The sequence below is a fragment of the Urocampus carinirostris genome, chromosome 4 (genome assembly GCF_059441175.1).
Source record: "Urocampus carinirostris isolate Australia breed hairy pipefish chromosome 4, RoL_Ucar_1.0, whole genome shotgun sequence".
NCBI lineage: Eukaryota > Metazoa > Chordata > Actinopteri > Syngnathiformes > Syngnathidae > Urocampus > Urocampus carinirostris.
In genome coordinates this window covers 35,992,924-36,006,456 of record NC_142352.1, presented here as the reverse complement: position 1 = coordinate 36,006,456, position 13,533 = coordinate 35,992,924, and the positions used below count along the sequence as shown (strand labels likewise).

Below are 13,533 nucleotides of genomic sequence, written 5' to 3'. Positions count from 1 at the left end.
AAATAATTGAGGTGATGTTTTTTTTCTTGTGGCTTGTTTGCTTTTGGTGCTTTTGATTCTGTATTTTCTGGTCACTGTCCTGAAAAATTACCATATTTCTGAAAGTATAATATATTTTTCCAATTGTATTTGTTTTGTTTGGTCCTGAAACTAAAAGCAACTTCCAGGTATCTAATCCGCACCACTGTGGCAATCCAAACACACTTTTACCTTATTAAGTGTTTTGGCTTTTTATTAAATTCGATGAAAAGGTCATATTGCATTCCGGCCTTTTTCCTGTCACAATCCTGCACTCAGGTTCCTGTTCCTAAGTATATTTTCTCTCTTCCGCTCTCTGTCTCACCTTATTTGTTCCCTCCTTTCCAGGTTTAGTTTTTCTCCTCACAGCTGCTGTCACTCGTCTTGATTTCCTCCCTATCAAAACTCTTCCTCATCACTATTTAAACAATCTGTCTCCTTGGCTCTATGTTTACTAGACCCTAACAAGTACATTGTCTTCCATGTCATGTCACAAGCACTCTTGTCTCAGCGTCTTGTTAATGTCAGTATACCGAAACGTTGCCTTCCGGATCACGAATACTGCAAAACAAATTCTTGGACTGACACCCTCCGTGTTTGGACGAATTAGGTCTGAAACCATGAGAACATGCTTGCAGTGAAGTTTCATTCATTGATTAATCTGACATATTTAAAAGGTAAGCCAAATATGGTACAGTAGTCTATTAGGGTGATCCTTTTTAAAAAAATAAATATTTCAAAAAGCGAAGGCCTTAATATGATTTTAAACTATGAGAGCACACATTTTGAAGTTTCAGATGGATTGGACATATCTAAGAGGTGGCTATGAGAGCACACATTTTGAAGTTTCAGATGGATTGGACATATCTAAGAGGTGGCCAAAGGCAATAAAATAAATCAGAGCTGTGATTTGAAAAACGATTTTTTTTAAAGTGCGTGTGAAATTTGGGATCAAAACACTCACATTGTGTGCAAAACATTGAAAAAATATGTGTGGCAGATTTGTGTGGTCAACTGCTTTTTAGTATCATATTTTGATCCAACTCAGTTTTAGATCTTATGATGACGGAGCCAAGTATCGGACTGAAAATATGGCAACTGCAAATGCAATGAGGAAAGCGATGGAGGTCAGGCTTACCGGCCTTCTTGGAGATCTTAGCCCTCTCCAAAAATCAGAACACCTTCTCCACCACTAGGCTCGCTGTCTACTTGACCATTTTTCTTGTTTGTGGAAGTAAAAGAACCAACTCAGCACTTCTTTCAAGGAGGGCAGCTGCTTTTTTGTCATTCGGCCATATATAAGGACCATCCTACTGTGTATAATACTTTTCATTTTAATACATTTGATGGTGTTATGGAAGTTTTCCCCAGTGTCCTTCTCTCACCCTAGTAGATCACTACCCCACTTGGACTTTTGCCCCCTCTGTCAACAAGACAATTGGTGGACTCTTCATCTCATTTTGTGTCTTGAGGCTGACCTTTGTTCTTGCCTCTCCTCTCTTTCTTGTCGCTGCCTGCCTGAGGAGTGGAGCTGGCAGAGGCTCTGCCCTTTTTCACTGAGCGCGGCGGCTGCGAGTCTCCTTTCGCCTTCACCTCCTCCTGCTTAGCTTCTTGCACTGAACACATAAGCAGCCAAAGAAACTCAGATTCCTCGGGTATCAAGCAAATAAAAAAACGTGTAAGTGAAAAAGAAAGATTTAGCAGCCTCGGGTACAATATAACTACATCCAAACCAATGTTTGGCACTCATTAAGGTTGTACTGAAAACCTTTATGCAAATACTTTCCCCAAATATGCTTTTTGTATCAAAAGAAAAAAGCATACCAATAAAAGGATTAAAATAGAAAGGGGAATAGATGTCTGATGTTCATGACGTTGCGCTGTTCAGATAAGGTTATTGTTCCCTTTCTCTGCAGCATAGAAACCTGAAGCGTGACATTTGGCCAATGTACCTTTCCAAAAAGAATGACAGCTCATGAACCTGAGCACAGAGGTGGAAATTGGATTGTGCCCTGATCTTAATGTGCGGGCACACGCACTTACACTTTGGGAACACTAACAAAAGGAACAGCTTGGTCTCGTAGAGTAAAAAATATTATGCGGAGTGACCTCTTAAGATATTATTAAAACTTTCAATAAAAACACTGAAGTTAAAGTTTTACTAGACCTATATTTTGAAGGAACTGGACATAACAGGTAACTTAAAATTAGTTTTACCTGGTTATATCAGTATCAGAAATTATTTTCCCCCCATTTTATTAACACTCCACTTATTGAAACATGAATATTTTGTTTGTTTGTTTGTTTGTTTGTACATGATTCAATTGTTTGTTTGTTTGTACATGATTCAAATTGAATCTTTTCTTCCGGCGCCGTCACGAATGGCAGCCACTCCAGCAGCTCCCGTGTTATTTTCGATTGTTCTCGATTGTTCTCAGCTCAGGGATGCTGCTGGAAATGTGAATTTCCCTTCGGGGATGAACAAAGTATCTATCTATCTATCTATCTATCTATCTATCTAATTTGGAACTGTTTACTCGCAGTAGCCATCTACTGGCTTGTTTCATCATTGCAGCCTTTATCAGCTTGTTCATAATGCACATGCAAGTATGTTCATTTTTGCACTTGAATGAACTCTCCTTTTTTCATCTTTTTGGGGGTTTGGATTTGGACAGTAATTGAAGCAGGCATCTTCTTACTTTCACCATTTTCATTCTCAAATGAAAATTAGAAACAAAAAAAATCCTATGGGGAGGAGGAAAGGATAGCACTCTCAAGCAGGTACTGGTAAGAACTGAGAATACTTCTAACTTTCCTCAATAATTACATGATTAGCGACGTTGATTGTTCTCAATTGTCTTTTTTTCCATAATGCTCCTTGATGTAAGTTGAAGATACTGTTATTTATTGTTAACAGTTTTGGTTATTTGTAACAGTATAATCAGACATACATATTTTTAAATCTACGGTTTCACTTTCAATTTCATACTATGCGGGTTTTAGCAGCATCGTACAAGACCCCTTCAATTAGCAAATGTAGAGTGATGTGTCCCATTTTAGGCTTATTGACTTTTAAGAAGACGCATAAAACAAACCCACCGTTTTCCAATATGATGAGGTTATAACCGGAAATTGGTGCCGATTTAAAAATGCATACAATTGGAAGAGACTTAAACTACACATGTATGTTTCTGGGCACACTAACTCCAATGAGTTATACTATTGTAGGACATACGGTTAACTTATTATGATCGAAATGAATTTTGGTGGATCATTTTTTTCTATCACTTCTCTGACAAGTGAAGAAATTAATAAAGAGGAAATTGTGTGTAAGACATCTGAAAAACTCGACCGCGCCATAGACCAATTACCCGGTAATAATTTTTCAAGCATTGCACAGCTATCAGTGGCTACCGATGCAGGTAATACATACAACTTTTTAAACAAATAAGATTATTCTGAATATTTACAAATTTGAATTAAAAAAAGGACTACTACTGCATATATAGCAGCATGTTCATCACAAAAGATAGCTGTTATTTCCGTAGAGGACAAAAAAAAAACTTTTGATGTAACTGACCATGGTAGATGGTGCTGCTGTTGCTGTTAAGGTAGGATTCCACCAAAGGAGCCTGCTCCTCACTCTGTTTAGTACGGCGGGCGCGAGATCGGCTGTCCACGTTGGACTGGACCATCAGGGGCTCTTGACGCTTCTTCTTCTGCTTTTGCTCAAGCAGAACTCGCTTTATACGGTGGCAAGAGAACAACAATTAAAGATATTCCTAAAATACCCTTTTTCAATCAGACACACAATGTCTTGTGTTCCTCCCCACAATTATGCAAATATTTTGCAAAATATTCCACACCCCCGGGGACTCGAGAAATTTAGTTTTAAAATTGACCCATCTGGCTTGTTTGCTGTAGAGCTGTGACGTTATTGAATGAACACAACACTATAAAAATGGTAAATCCCATTAACACAACATTTGACGCCAGCTCTAAAACAGTGATTGCAATATGTAATTGCGTGTCAGACACTCGAGATAAGACTCACGTGATACTGCATGTCAAAAACTGTGTTGTGATCTGCTGCCTGCTAGAAGCTAATGCACTATACCTCTGAGGTCTGCCCTGTGTCAAGTAATTTCTAATACAAGACAAAACATTACATGGTGTCAGAACAAAACTGAAAAAAAGCTGCAAGTATGGTATGCTTCAAACCACCACCAAATCTGAGACTAAAAGAGGAACTGGCAGAAAATTGCAGGTTATGGCTGCAGCGCTGAAGTCTGAAGCCGTGCAGTGAGCAATATTCCTCTATGTGACAGGGGGAAGAAGCGATTAAAGTCAGTCCTACTTTTCTCTGAAAAAGTGAGACAAGATTGGTGAATTGAAGAAGGAATTCATCAAGAAGCCTGCTCTAGTTCTGAAGAACCATAAGCAATAACATTCGTACAGAGGCAAAGTGTTCAGGAGGAACAGGAAATATCTCAGAAGGACTGTTGAGAGAGAGTCTCAATCTTTTTTTTACCATTACCGCATTCACCTGCTAAACAACGCCAAGGCATTCTCCACAAAAACAACAAAAACTTCTCTTGAAAAACTTGTACTTGTACTAATTAACACGTAAAACAACATGGTGAGTGGCTTGCTAGGGTGCTGGTGTTCCTCCCATGACTTCGCAGCTCAAATGACGAAAGCAAGACATAGTTTTTTTTAAGTTAAGGAGCTAACTCATGTTATTCATTTTGGTTGATTATTTTGCTGTAATTTTGTATTTTATTTCATTTTTAACCATTTTTTTTCTTTTACTATATTATTATGTCATATTTCGTAAAATATGAATGATTTTACGACGCAAAAATGATCTTCTTGTGTATCATTCTCTTTTTACTTCGATTTCAATTTGCAATTTTTTTGTGAGATACAATTTTAACTTAACTCCATTGATATTATTATATTTTGTTGAGCAATCTACAACAGCTTCATGAAACATAATACGTTATTAAATACATGTCACATTACTAATTCATGAGCAGATAATTTATTTAGAAAAATAAAGTAATATGCTGCCACCTACTGACATTGATATATTTTACACTTATTGACTGATCCCTGAAATAAAGCATTTGCATGTTTTTTTATTAATAATAATGATAAAATTGGGGAATTTCTTACGGCACAATAGTCACTGATGCGCCCTGGCACACTAGTTGAAAAAGACTGGTCTAAACCAGTAGTTCTCAAGTGGTCTCATTGTGGGCGTAATAACAAGTTTTGACCCAAAACAAGGAGAACATTCCACCTCTCAAATTAATTGAAAAAAAGAATGGTGCAGTTTAAAACAGATATGGTAGAATATATTCACCTTTTTTTCCCGAAAATAAATAAATAAATACATTTTAAAAAATGGCCAGCAAAATAAAAATGACTTCAAGTTTTGTATATACTCCCATGTACCTAAACAATGATGATGATTACTTAATTGTGTAGATAAGAAACATTAAGTTACTGTTTAAAAGCTAGAAATTTAACATTTTAAAACCATTTACTGCACCTCCAAGCAGTGCTTTAAAGGCAGACACTGATACAATATTTTTTGTATTTTGCAATCATTTCCGTCTTTGACATTGTCACTGTTTGACACTATCCGTCCACTTATCAAAAAAAGGTCGTTAGACCCATTAGAAAAGGGAAATAAAAACAAACAAAATCACGATAAAATGAGACGTGGTCCCTCTCAAACACAATTGAGACGGTGTCGATTGACTGAAGAGATCGAGCAGGGAGTTACTGCCATCTACTGTGTAATTGACCCTCTGTTTTTTCTTCTTCTTAGCATCAACATTCCCGGGTAAAGGCCTGCGGCGCACTGAAAACAAAGTAAGCGACAGATTTTTGGGTCCGACCCACCAGAAATTCTGGTCTAAACCATTGTGCTGCCCTACTTGACTTGCATAAGTTAAGAATCATAGAAGAAATAAAAAACACAATTTCTATTGACTACTAAAGTATACACCGTATTTAAAGTCCACACAGGTAAATAACTCTATATATAATGAATACAAATGAAGTGAATGTATTGAAAGCCTTTCAAAGCTACAGAAGAACTAGAAGTTATCACATTAGGTTTGCACAAGTATGAAAAGATTTATAGAGAGCATGTGATCTATTAATAATGCAATGTTCTGAGTTGTCTTAATGAATTCACTCTAAACGCTTTGAAAGTACTAATAGACATGCTGTCTATAGAGGTCATTAAAAAAATATAACCAGTGATCATATACTTTGTTCGGTACTGAGAGTACGAAAGGGATCAACAAGGAGTTTTCATTCCTCACTGGAACCAAGCTGACCTTTTGTAGCCCCACGCCGGCATTGCAGGGGGTGCTGTCAGAATGAAAGAGCTGTTTTAGCGAATGATGTCAACCCGTGCTTCCATTGCATTAACTTGTGTGCCGTAAAAGATCAAGATAATGTGGGCCATGGAAAAGTAGCTACAGTACTTTCAATTATAGTGTCAGCTAATTAGTATTTAATTTAACCCATTCAATGCAAGATGTTTCTTTCGAACGGTAAATGCCAGTGCCAGCCAATTTTTGCCATTTTGACTCACCTCATTTTGAAGGCCTTAAGAAAATGTAGTTCTGTAGCTGTATGACATTGAAAGAAAGCTTGGACCAAATATGTTTCTAGCTTTTACCATTGTTCAGTAAACAACAGTTGAACATTGCTAGTTTTTTTGAAAATACCCCTTTCCAAGAAAATGTCTGAGAAAAATGTCTTTTTGTGAATGAATTTATTTCGAGCAGAACCTTTCACTTGCGCTGTGAAAAGTTGTGAAACCTCCAATACCTAAACAATGCCTTCCATAACCACAACTTTTTATTAAAAGAACAGTGAACTTATGCATTAACGATGCATCAACTTTGCAAGAACTGTTCAGCACTCAATGTATCCAGTGACATAACCACATGATTTCAGTCACAGTGGCAATGCACGGAAAGTCATCCCTCTCTGCCCCGACAATGTCGAAGGGAATTAGTCATTATTTAAGAAACAAAAAGTCTCGAAGCATTATCTATCTGTACTTATCTATATATTCGCTACACTGACCACACTGCTTCACTGCGCCTATACTTGCCATACGGGGCCGCATCCACACTTCAATCGCTGGATACAGGAAGCAACACTAGGCTTTCTAGATGTGTGGAACAAGATCTGATCAAAACCACCCCTGCCATCTAATAGTGATTTACCCTGCTGAAATCATACCCAGAGGCTAGATACTTACTGATAAGTAGTGCCAAACAATTGATAGTAGTTTTAAAACAAAAAACTCCAAATACGTTTTGGAACTCAGGGATAATACTTCTTAACATGTATTGATATGTTAAGGCACTGAATGAGTTAATGTATGACTGACCAGGGACATTTATTTATTTTTGTACCCATGCAACCTCAGTTGAGGCTACAGGTCGCACAAAACAAAAACAAACAGACTCATAGATAGTTTCTTCCCCAGAGCCATCACAACCCCCCTAACACACACCGCAAGAAAAACTGAAATTCTTGCAAACACACTACCTCATACAGATGTAAAATTGTATTCATGCCTATGCTCACTTTGCACAACGTTGCCCATTTTGCACTACCGCATATCGCACTAATACGATCCCAAAACTGTATGTAACATCCTACATGCCCACACTTTCTTATGTAAATATTGGGTAAATTATAACCTTTATCTTCTTTGTTCCTTTATCTTCTTTGTTTTATTTTATCCGCACAGTAAAATGTGAACCTGGAGTGCCACGTCCAATTTCGTTGTCACAATATGTTCAACCCATTTTGTAATAATGACAATTAATGTATATCCTATTCTATTCTATTCTATTAAATCTAAGCTTAAAACACACTTCTATTCTATAGCATATGAATAACCTATATTTTATGTTGACTATATCTGTGTATTATTATCCCTCATGTAGGTTTTAGATCAGGGGATGGTGTCATAATAGTCTGTAGTTTGCAATAGTCTTTGATCTGTGCAGCCCTTTGAGACTTTGTGATAAAGGGCTATACAAATAAACATGACTTGACAAAATACTTGGTTCTGCACAATTCTATAAAATAAAATAAAGTTCACATGTACTTTTTTTTAATCGCTAAAGCCTTTGGTGTTGAAAGCATAACCCATTTTATTAGGATGTTACAACAACAAGGTTTTAGGTCACTTAAAACAAAATGGTGTGACAACAATGGTGAGACAACTTTATTGTTTGAAACAAATTCATCTCTATTTTATATCTTCATTTTTTAGTCCAAGGACTTTTTCTTACTTGGGGTATTGTTAAGTAAATAATTTAATGTTTGTTATTCTGTTTTTCAGACAGCAAAATCTACCTATAATTTCTTTGTTTCTGTGATATAAAAAGTGGTAATAATTGGTGAATAATTTATTCTGTTTTTACTATCGGGCACCTTCAAATAGCTTTGCTGCGGATGCCAGGGTTCGTTAATTTGACTTATTGCACACAGTTGGTTATTATTTTGGCTCACTGTTCTTCTGACTGTTATACGTTGTTAACACATTGTCTCTATCCGACATTCATGTTGCTGTTATTTGATCCCCACATTACTTAGGGCCAATCTGCCTTCTGTAACTCAGGTGATTTAAAAGAAATAATTGGCTCAGGGAGGACCTTTTATTATAGGTTTGGAGTTTCTCATCAAGGGTTTCTAATAGTGCTCTCCTGTTCTCCTTGTAAGTTCAAAATCCATAGATGTTTTCACTTCTTATTTTGAGTGTCTACGAAACTAGAAAACGTATCAGGTATGAAGCAAAACATTTTTTTTTAATGTGATGCACACTTTTTGTCTTTGTGTTCTGATTATTTTAATAACTCTGGTAAGTGTATGGTTCAATGTAGAACTAATGAGATAGTGTGGCTTGCATCATTTTAAAAGACAGGTGGCCATTCTCGCCCTTTCAAGGTAAAGGAAAGAACAGACGTGTTATTCTTCCACTAGATGGCAGAAGGTACACTAAAGCCACCTGTTGCTATTCATGGACAAATGGAATTAGTCACGGATTAAGGAATTATGTTCAATTAAACAGCTCTGATGTTACACTCGGTGAGTTCATCTAAAAGTAAACTGGGGTGATAGTAATTTTTTATAGAAAGAGTGTCATGTAAAGGGAAATGGGTGAAACATTGCTGTATGTTTAGAAAAATAAAAAAAGAACTTACCTGCCGATCAAGCTTCTGCTGTCGAAGGTTGCTGCCCTCGTCGTCTAAGGTGCTGCAAGAAGCAAAATCGAAAGCATCAGAGTCAAATATATTCCTTTTTGACTTAAAAACAGCATTTGATTGTATTGTATTGCATTTGACCTCGGTACTTCCATATATAACAGGAGCATCAGCATTGTCGATAAATTGAACTACTCCATATCCAGTATTGGCAAACGCATTGCCTTGTTCTGCTGTGATGTAAAATCTCTGCTCATTACCTACACCGGGTCACCATGGCAACAAGTGCTGCAGCAGAATAAGTTCAGAGAATGACATGAAACCCTATTAATAGGGAGACTGCTGACCAGTGAGACAAATGATCAACTACAATCGTGACATTGTGATTGGAGAAGATCTTTTCTTCTTAATTTTTGAACCAGCGTATTTATTCTATTTCTGTACTTCTTGAAGTGTGGGCGGATGCAGAGTAAAAAAAAACTGTCTTAAGCTTGAGTACAAAAACATACAAAGGTCACACTGAAGAGTGAGATACGAAGACAAATTGGTTGGACTGGGAAATCCGCATATCCACCTTAACGAAGCACGTCATTTGTTAAGTGCGTCACAACAAGGGCTGCCCCTGCATAACGGTTAGTCATGAATGCAGCCTATTGCAGGGGTCTCCAACATGGTGACAGCTGAGCTCACCAGTGCTGAGTCATTGTGATTTTCTGGTAAACTATTTTATATTTGGTCAACCCTACTTCCAATAATCAACTTGGTAATAACATAGTAATAACATGATACGTTAGTTTGGAAACGCATCTCAAACTGGGTGCCCTTTGTGCTATGTGGGGACAAAAAGTAGCTCTTGGCTTGAAAAAGACCCCTGGCATATAGTATACCAATCATATACAGTATTATATTGGATGACACTGACTTTAGAGGTTGGGTGCGTTGTTTGAGGTAGCCTTCTCTATTAAGTAATGCCCAACTGAGTTGAAAAAGCCCTTGTGCTTTATTTTCCAATCTGCTTTTCTTAAATTAAGGAAAGCTGTTTGGGGCGGAACACGTTAGGTATGAAGAATAGGGATGAGGGCAATGCTGGAGAGTGACATCATGCTCGTCTCCACTTATTTTTGTTTTTATGTGTTATGTAGCATGGTAAAGGTGAGAGTAAAAGGCCTGCTTTAAGTGGAGATGGCAGCAGCGAGTCAAAAATGTCTACGCTTCATACAGCTCCTTTATGGGTCGGATATTAAAACTAACGAGTACAACTGTCATGCTCAAAGGCTTACATACACAGTTAATACATGTAAATTTATGAGCACAACAGTAGCACTAATTCATTTACATGTTCTAGGAGTGCTGTATGCAAACTTAAGAGCATAGGTTTCATGCTCATAAATTCATATCACATAGCAGTGTGGTGAATAGAATTTTAAGGATTATTTTCATGCCAGTTCATTTGTATACCCTGTGGTTTTGGCATCAAAACATTTTTGTGCTAAAAGCACCAGAAAAATTCTACATACTGTGGAAATGGTTTGATATTTTCACAAGATGTGCGTATGTCATGTCACTAAGGAAATCATACGTACAACCAACGAGTTCTAAAGTTTGATGTTAAATTTTGTTAAAAAGTAATTTTGATCAAATGCTCGAATGTCTTTGGACAAAGTTCTGAATATGTTTGAAGATTAATACCTAACTGTGGTGTCGTGTAATACACTCCCCTTCCTGCGGTGTCACTGTATACTTATGCGCAGCCTTGTACTTGTGCTAGAGAACTACCGAAGAGAAGTTGAGTAAACACTCTATGACTGTACCGTCCGTGCCTGTCTCTGAATCCGACCGCAACCCGACTACATACACAACATATTGGCGACGAGGATGACTTGGATCGGAATTTCACAACCCCCTGCTTTGCTTGAAACCCCGGGTGAGCCTACGATGTTGTACTCCACGTGGATTCAGATGTTCGAAAATTACCTGCTAGCATTGACTGCTAACGAAATGCCGGACAAACGAAAGCGCGCACTACTGCTGCACTGTTTAGGCACAGAAGGGCAGAGAATTTTTCTTTCCCTTCCTGACACTGGCACTTCTTACAAATCCGCCTGTGATGCGCTAGAAATTTTCTTTGTACCGAAGATTAATGTCGTTGCTCAGCGTACCAAGTTCCGTCAGCGTGCTCAGAGACCGGGCGAGACCACTGCTCAGTTCATTGCCGCATTGAGGGAATTAATCGCTAACTGTGACTTTGGCACGTTTGCTGATGATATGATCAGGGATCAATTCATTGAGAAGATGTCCTCTTCGAGAATCAGAGAGCGCTTGCTGCTGGAAACGGACTTAAAGCTTGACAAAGCGATCGCTATTGCTACACAAGTCGAATCTGCTATTTCAGAAGCTAATGCTATTACTCATGTGCACGTGTCCGACACTCCTGTGAAGTTTGTGCAACAAAGAGATAAAAGGAATCAGAGCAGTACACATACACAGCGCTCGAGAGATAAAAGGAATCAACACAAAACCTGCTACCGTTGTGGATCCAACTCTCATCTAGCAAATGACCCCAAATGCCCTGCTAAAAATGCAAAATGCAACCAATGTGGGAAAATTGGACATTTTAGTAAAGTGTGCCGCAGCGCAATTCCTACTCGATCAGTAAGAGAAGTTACTGTCCCAGAACTTACTGTGTGTCATGTAGCCCCTACAGCTGCAGTCCCAAAGCGCCTTACGTGTACAGTTGCTCTCCATGCGAATGATGAACAGTCAATTACTACTGACCTGCTTGTGGACACTGGTTCAGCAGTTTCAATTCTGCCAGAGAGAATTTACAGACAGTCATTCATGCACTTGCCTCTCTCAAAGCCTACTGTGCGTCTGGTGACCTACATGAAGAAGCCAATTCCAGTGTTGGGCTGTCTTCAACTTACTGCTACATACTGCAACCAGAGTGCACATACTGACTTCTACATAGTTCCTGACGGTACTCCACTACTGGGAATGGACCTGTTCACTGCACTTCGCCTCCAGATACAAGATGGGCAGATTACAACACCTGCTGCATCGGAGATGAGTCACTCTGTCAACACTACAAATGCTCTAGGCGTTGCTACAGGTTTTCTACACAAATTTAAAGTGAGTGCAGACGTCCCTCCAGTCCAGCAAAAGCTACGCAGACTCCCATATGCCGTGCATGACAAGGTGTCGGAGGAGCTGACGAAACTGGAAAATGATGGCATCATGGAGATGGTGGCTGCTGTGTCTCCTGATTTTGCTGCATTCACTGCTGATGAGCTCTCCAGTGCATGTGAGGAATGTCCAGTGCTACAGAAGGTGCGACACTACATGCAGAAGGGATGGCCTCGTACTGCAAAAGGCCTTGACCCCCTCATCGTGCCATACTTCCGTGTGCAAAATGAGCTTGCCTTGCAGAACAGTGTCATTGTGCGTGGCACTCATCGTGTTGTGATACCACAACAGCTACAGGGAAAAATGATCCAACTTGCTCATGCTACACACCAAGGGATAGTTCGCACAAAACAAAGACTGAGAGACTTGTACTGGTGGCCTGGAATGGATTCTCACGTTGAGCTCGCCATCAAATCATGCACCACCTGCTTGCAGCATGACAAAACCGCAACCACGCGTACTGCACCATTACAGCCTGTGCCTACCCCAACTGCTGCCTGGGAAAAAGTTGCTGTGGACATTGTTGGTCCTATTCACTCTGCGCCTGCTGATTGCCGCTTCGCCATCACCCTCATTGACTATTACAGCCGATGGCCTGAGATTGCCTTCTGCTCAAATGTTACTTCTGCCTCTGTTATGACTTTTCTTTCCATTGTGTTTAGCAGAGAAGGTAATCCACAGGAAATTGTTACTGACAATGGCCCTCAGTTCGTGTCGACCGAGTTTGAAGCATTCCTTAGTGACAGGAACATCACACACCGTCGCAGCTCTGTGTACTACCCCCAAGCCAACGGTGAAATTGAGCGTTTCAACAGAGTCTTCAAGGACTGTCTACAAACAGCCAACATCGAAGGTAAACCACTGAAAGCCTTCTTCACTGAGTCTTTACAGACTTACAGAGCCACACCACATGCTGTGACTTCAGTATCCCCCGCTGAACTGTTGCATGGTAGACCACTGAATACAAAGCTTCACATCACAGGTCTTCACTCCATGCGCCCCACTGCTGACAAAGGCAACATGCTACAAAACATACAAAACAAACAACGGAAGTCCAAACGATACACCGACAAACGTC

At 39.1% G+C, this 13,533-nt stretch overlaps 1 protein-coding gene across 4 annotated transcripts in view; it reads right to left on the bottom strand.

The window, feature by feature from the left end:
- The window catches only part of tub (TUB bipartite transcription factor), a 110,336-nt gene that overhangs the window by 22,222 nt on the left and 74,581 nt on the right, over window positions 1–13,533 (bottom strand). For 3 of the 4 annotated variants that reach the window (XM_088334380.1, XM_088334381.1, XM_088334382.1), the window contains exons 2-4: window positions 9,273–9,324; window positions 3,599–3,761; window positions 1,497–1,634 (exon numbers count right to left, since the gene is read on the bottom strand). In XM_088334380.1, the coding sequence (XP_088190506.1) occupies window positions 1,497–1,634; window positions 3,599–3,761; window positions 9,273–9,324 (353 nt within the window). Of the gene's footprint in view, window positions 1–1,496; window positions 1,635–3,598; window positions 3,762–9,272; window positions 9,325–9,413; window positions 9,464–13,533 lie in introns of those variants that run through there. The other variant, XM_088334383.1, reaches the window with a different exon arrangement.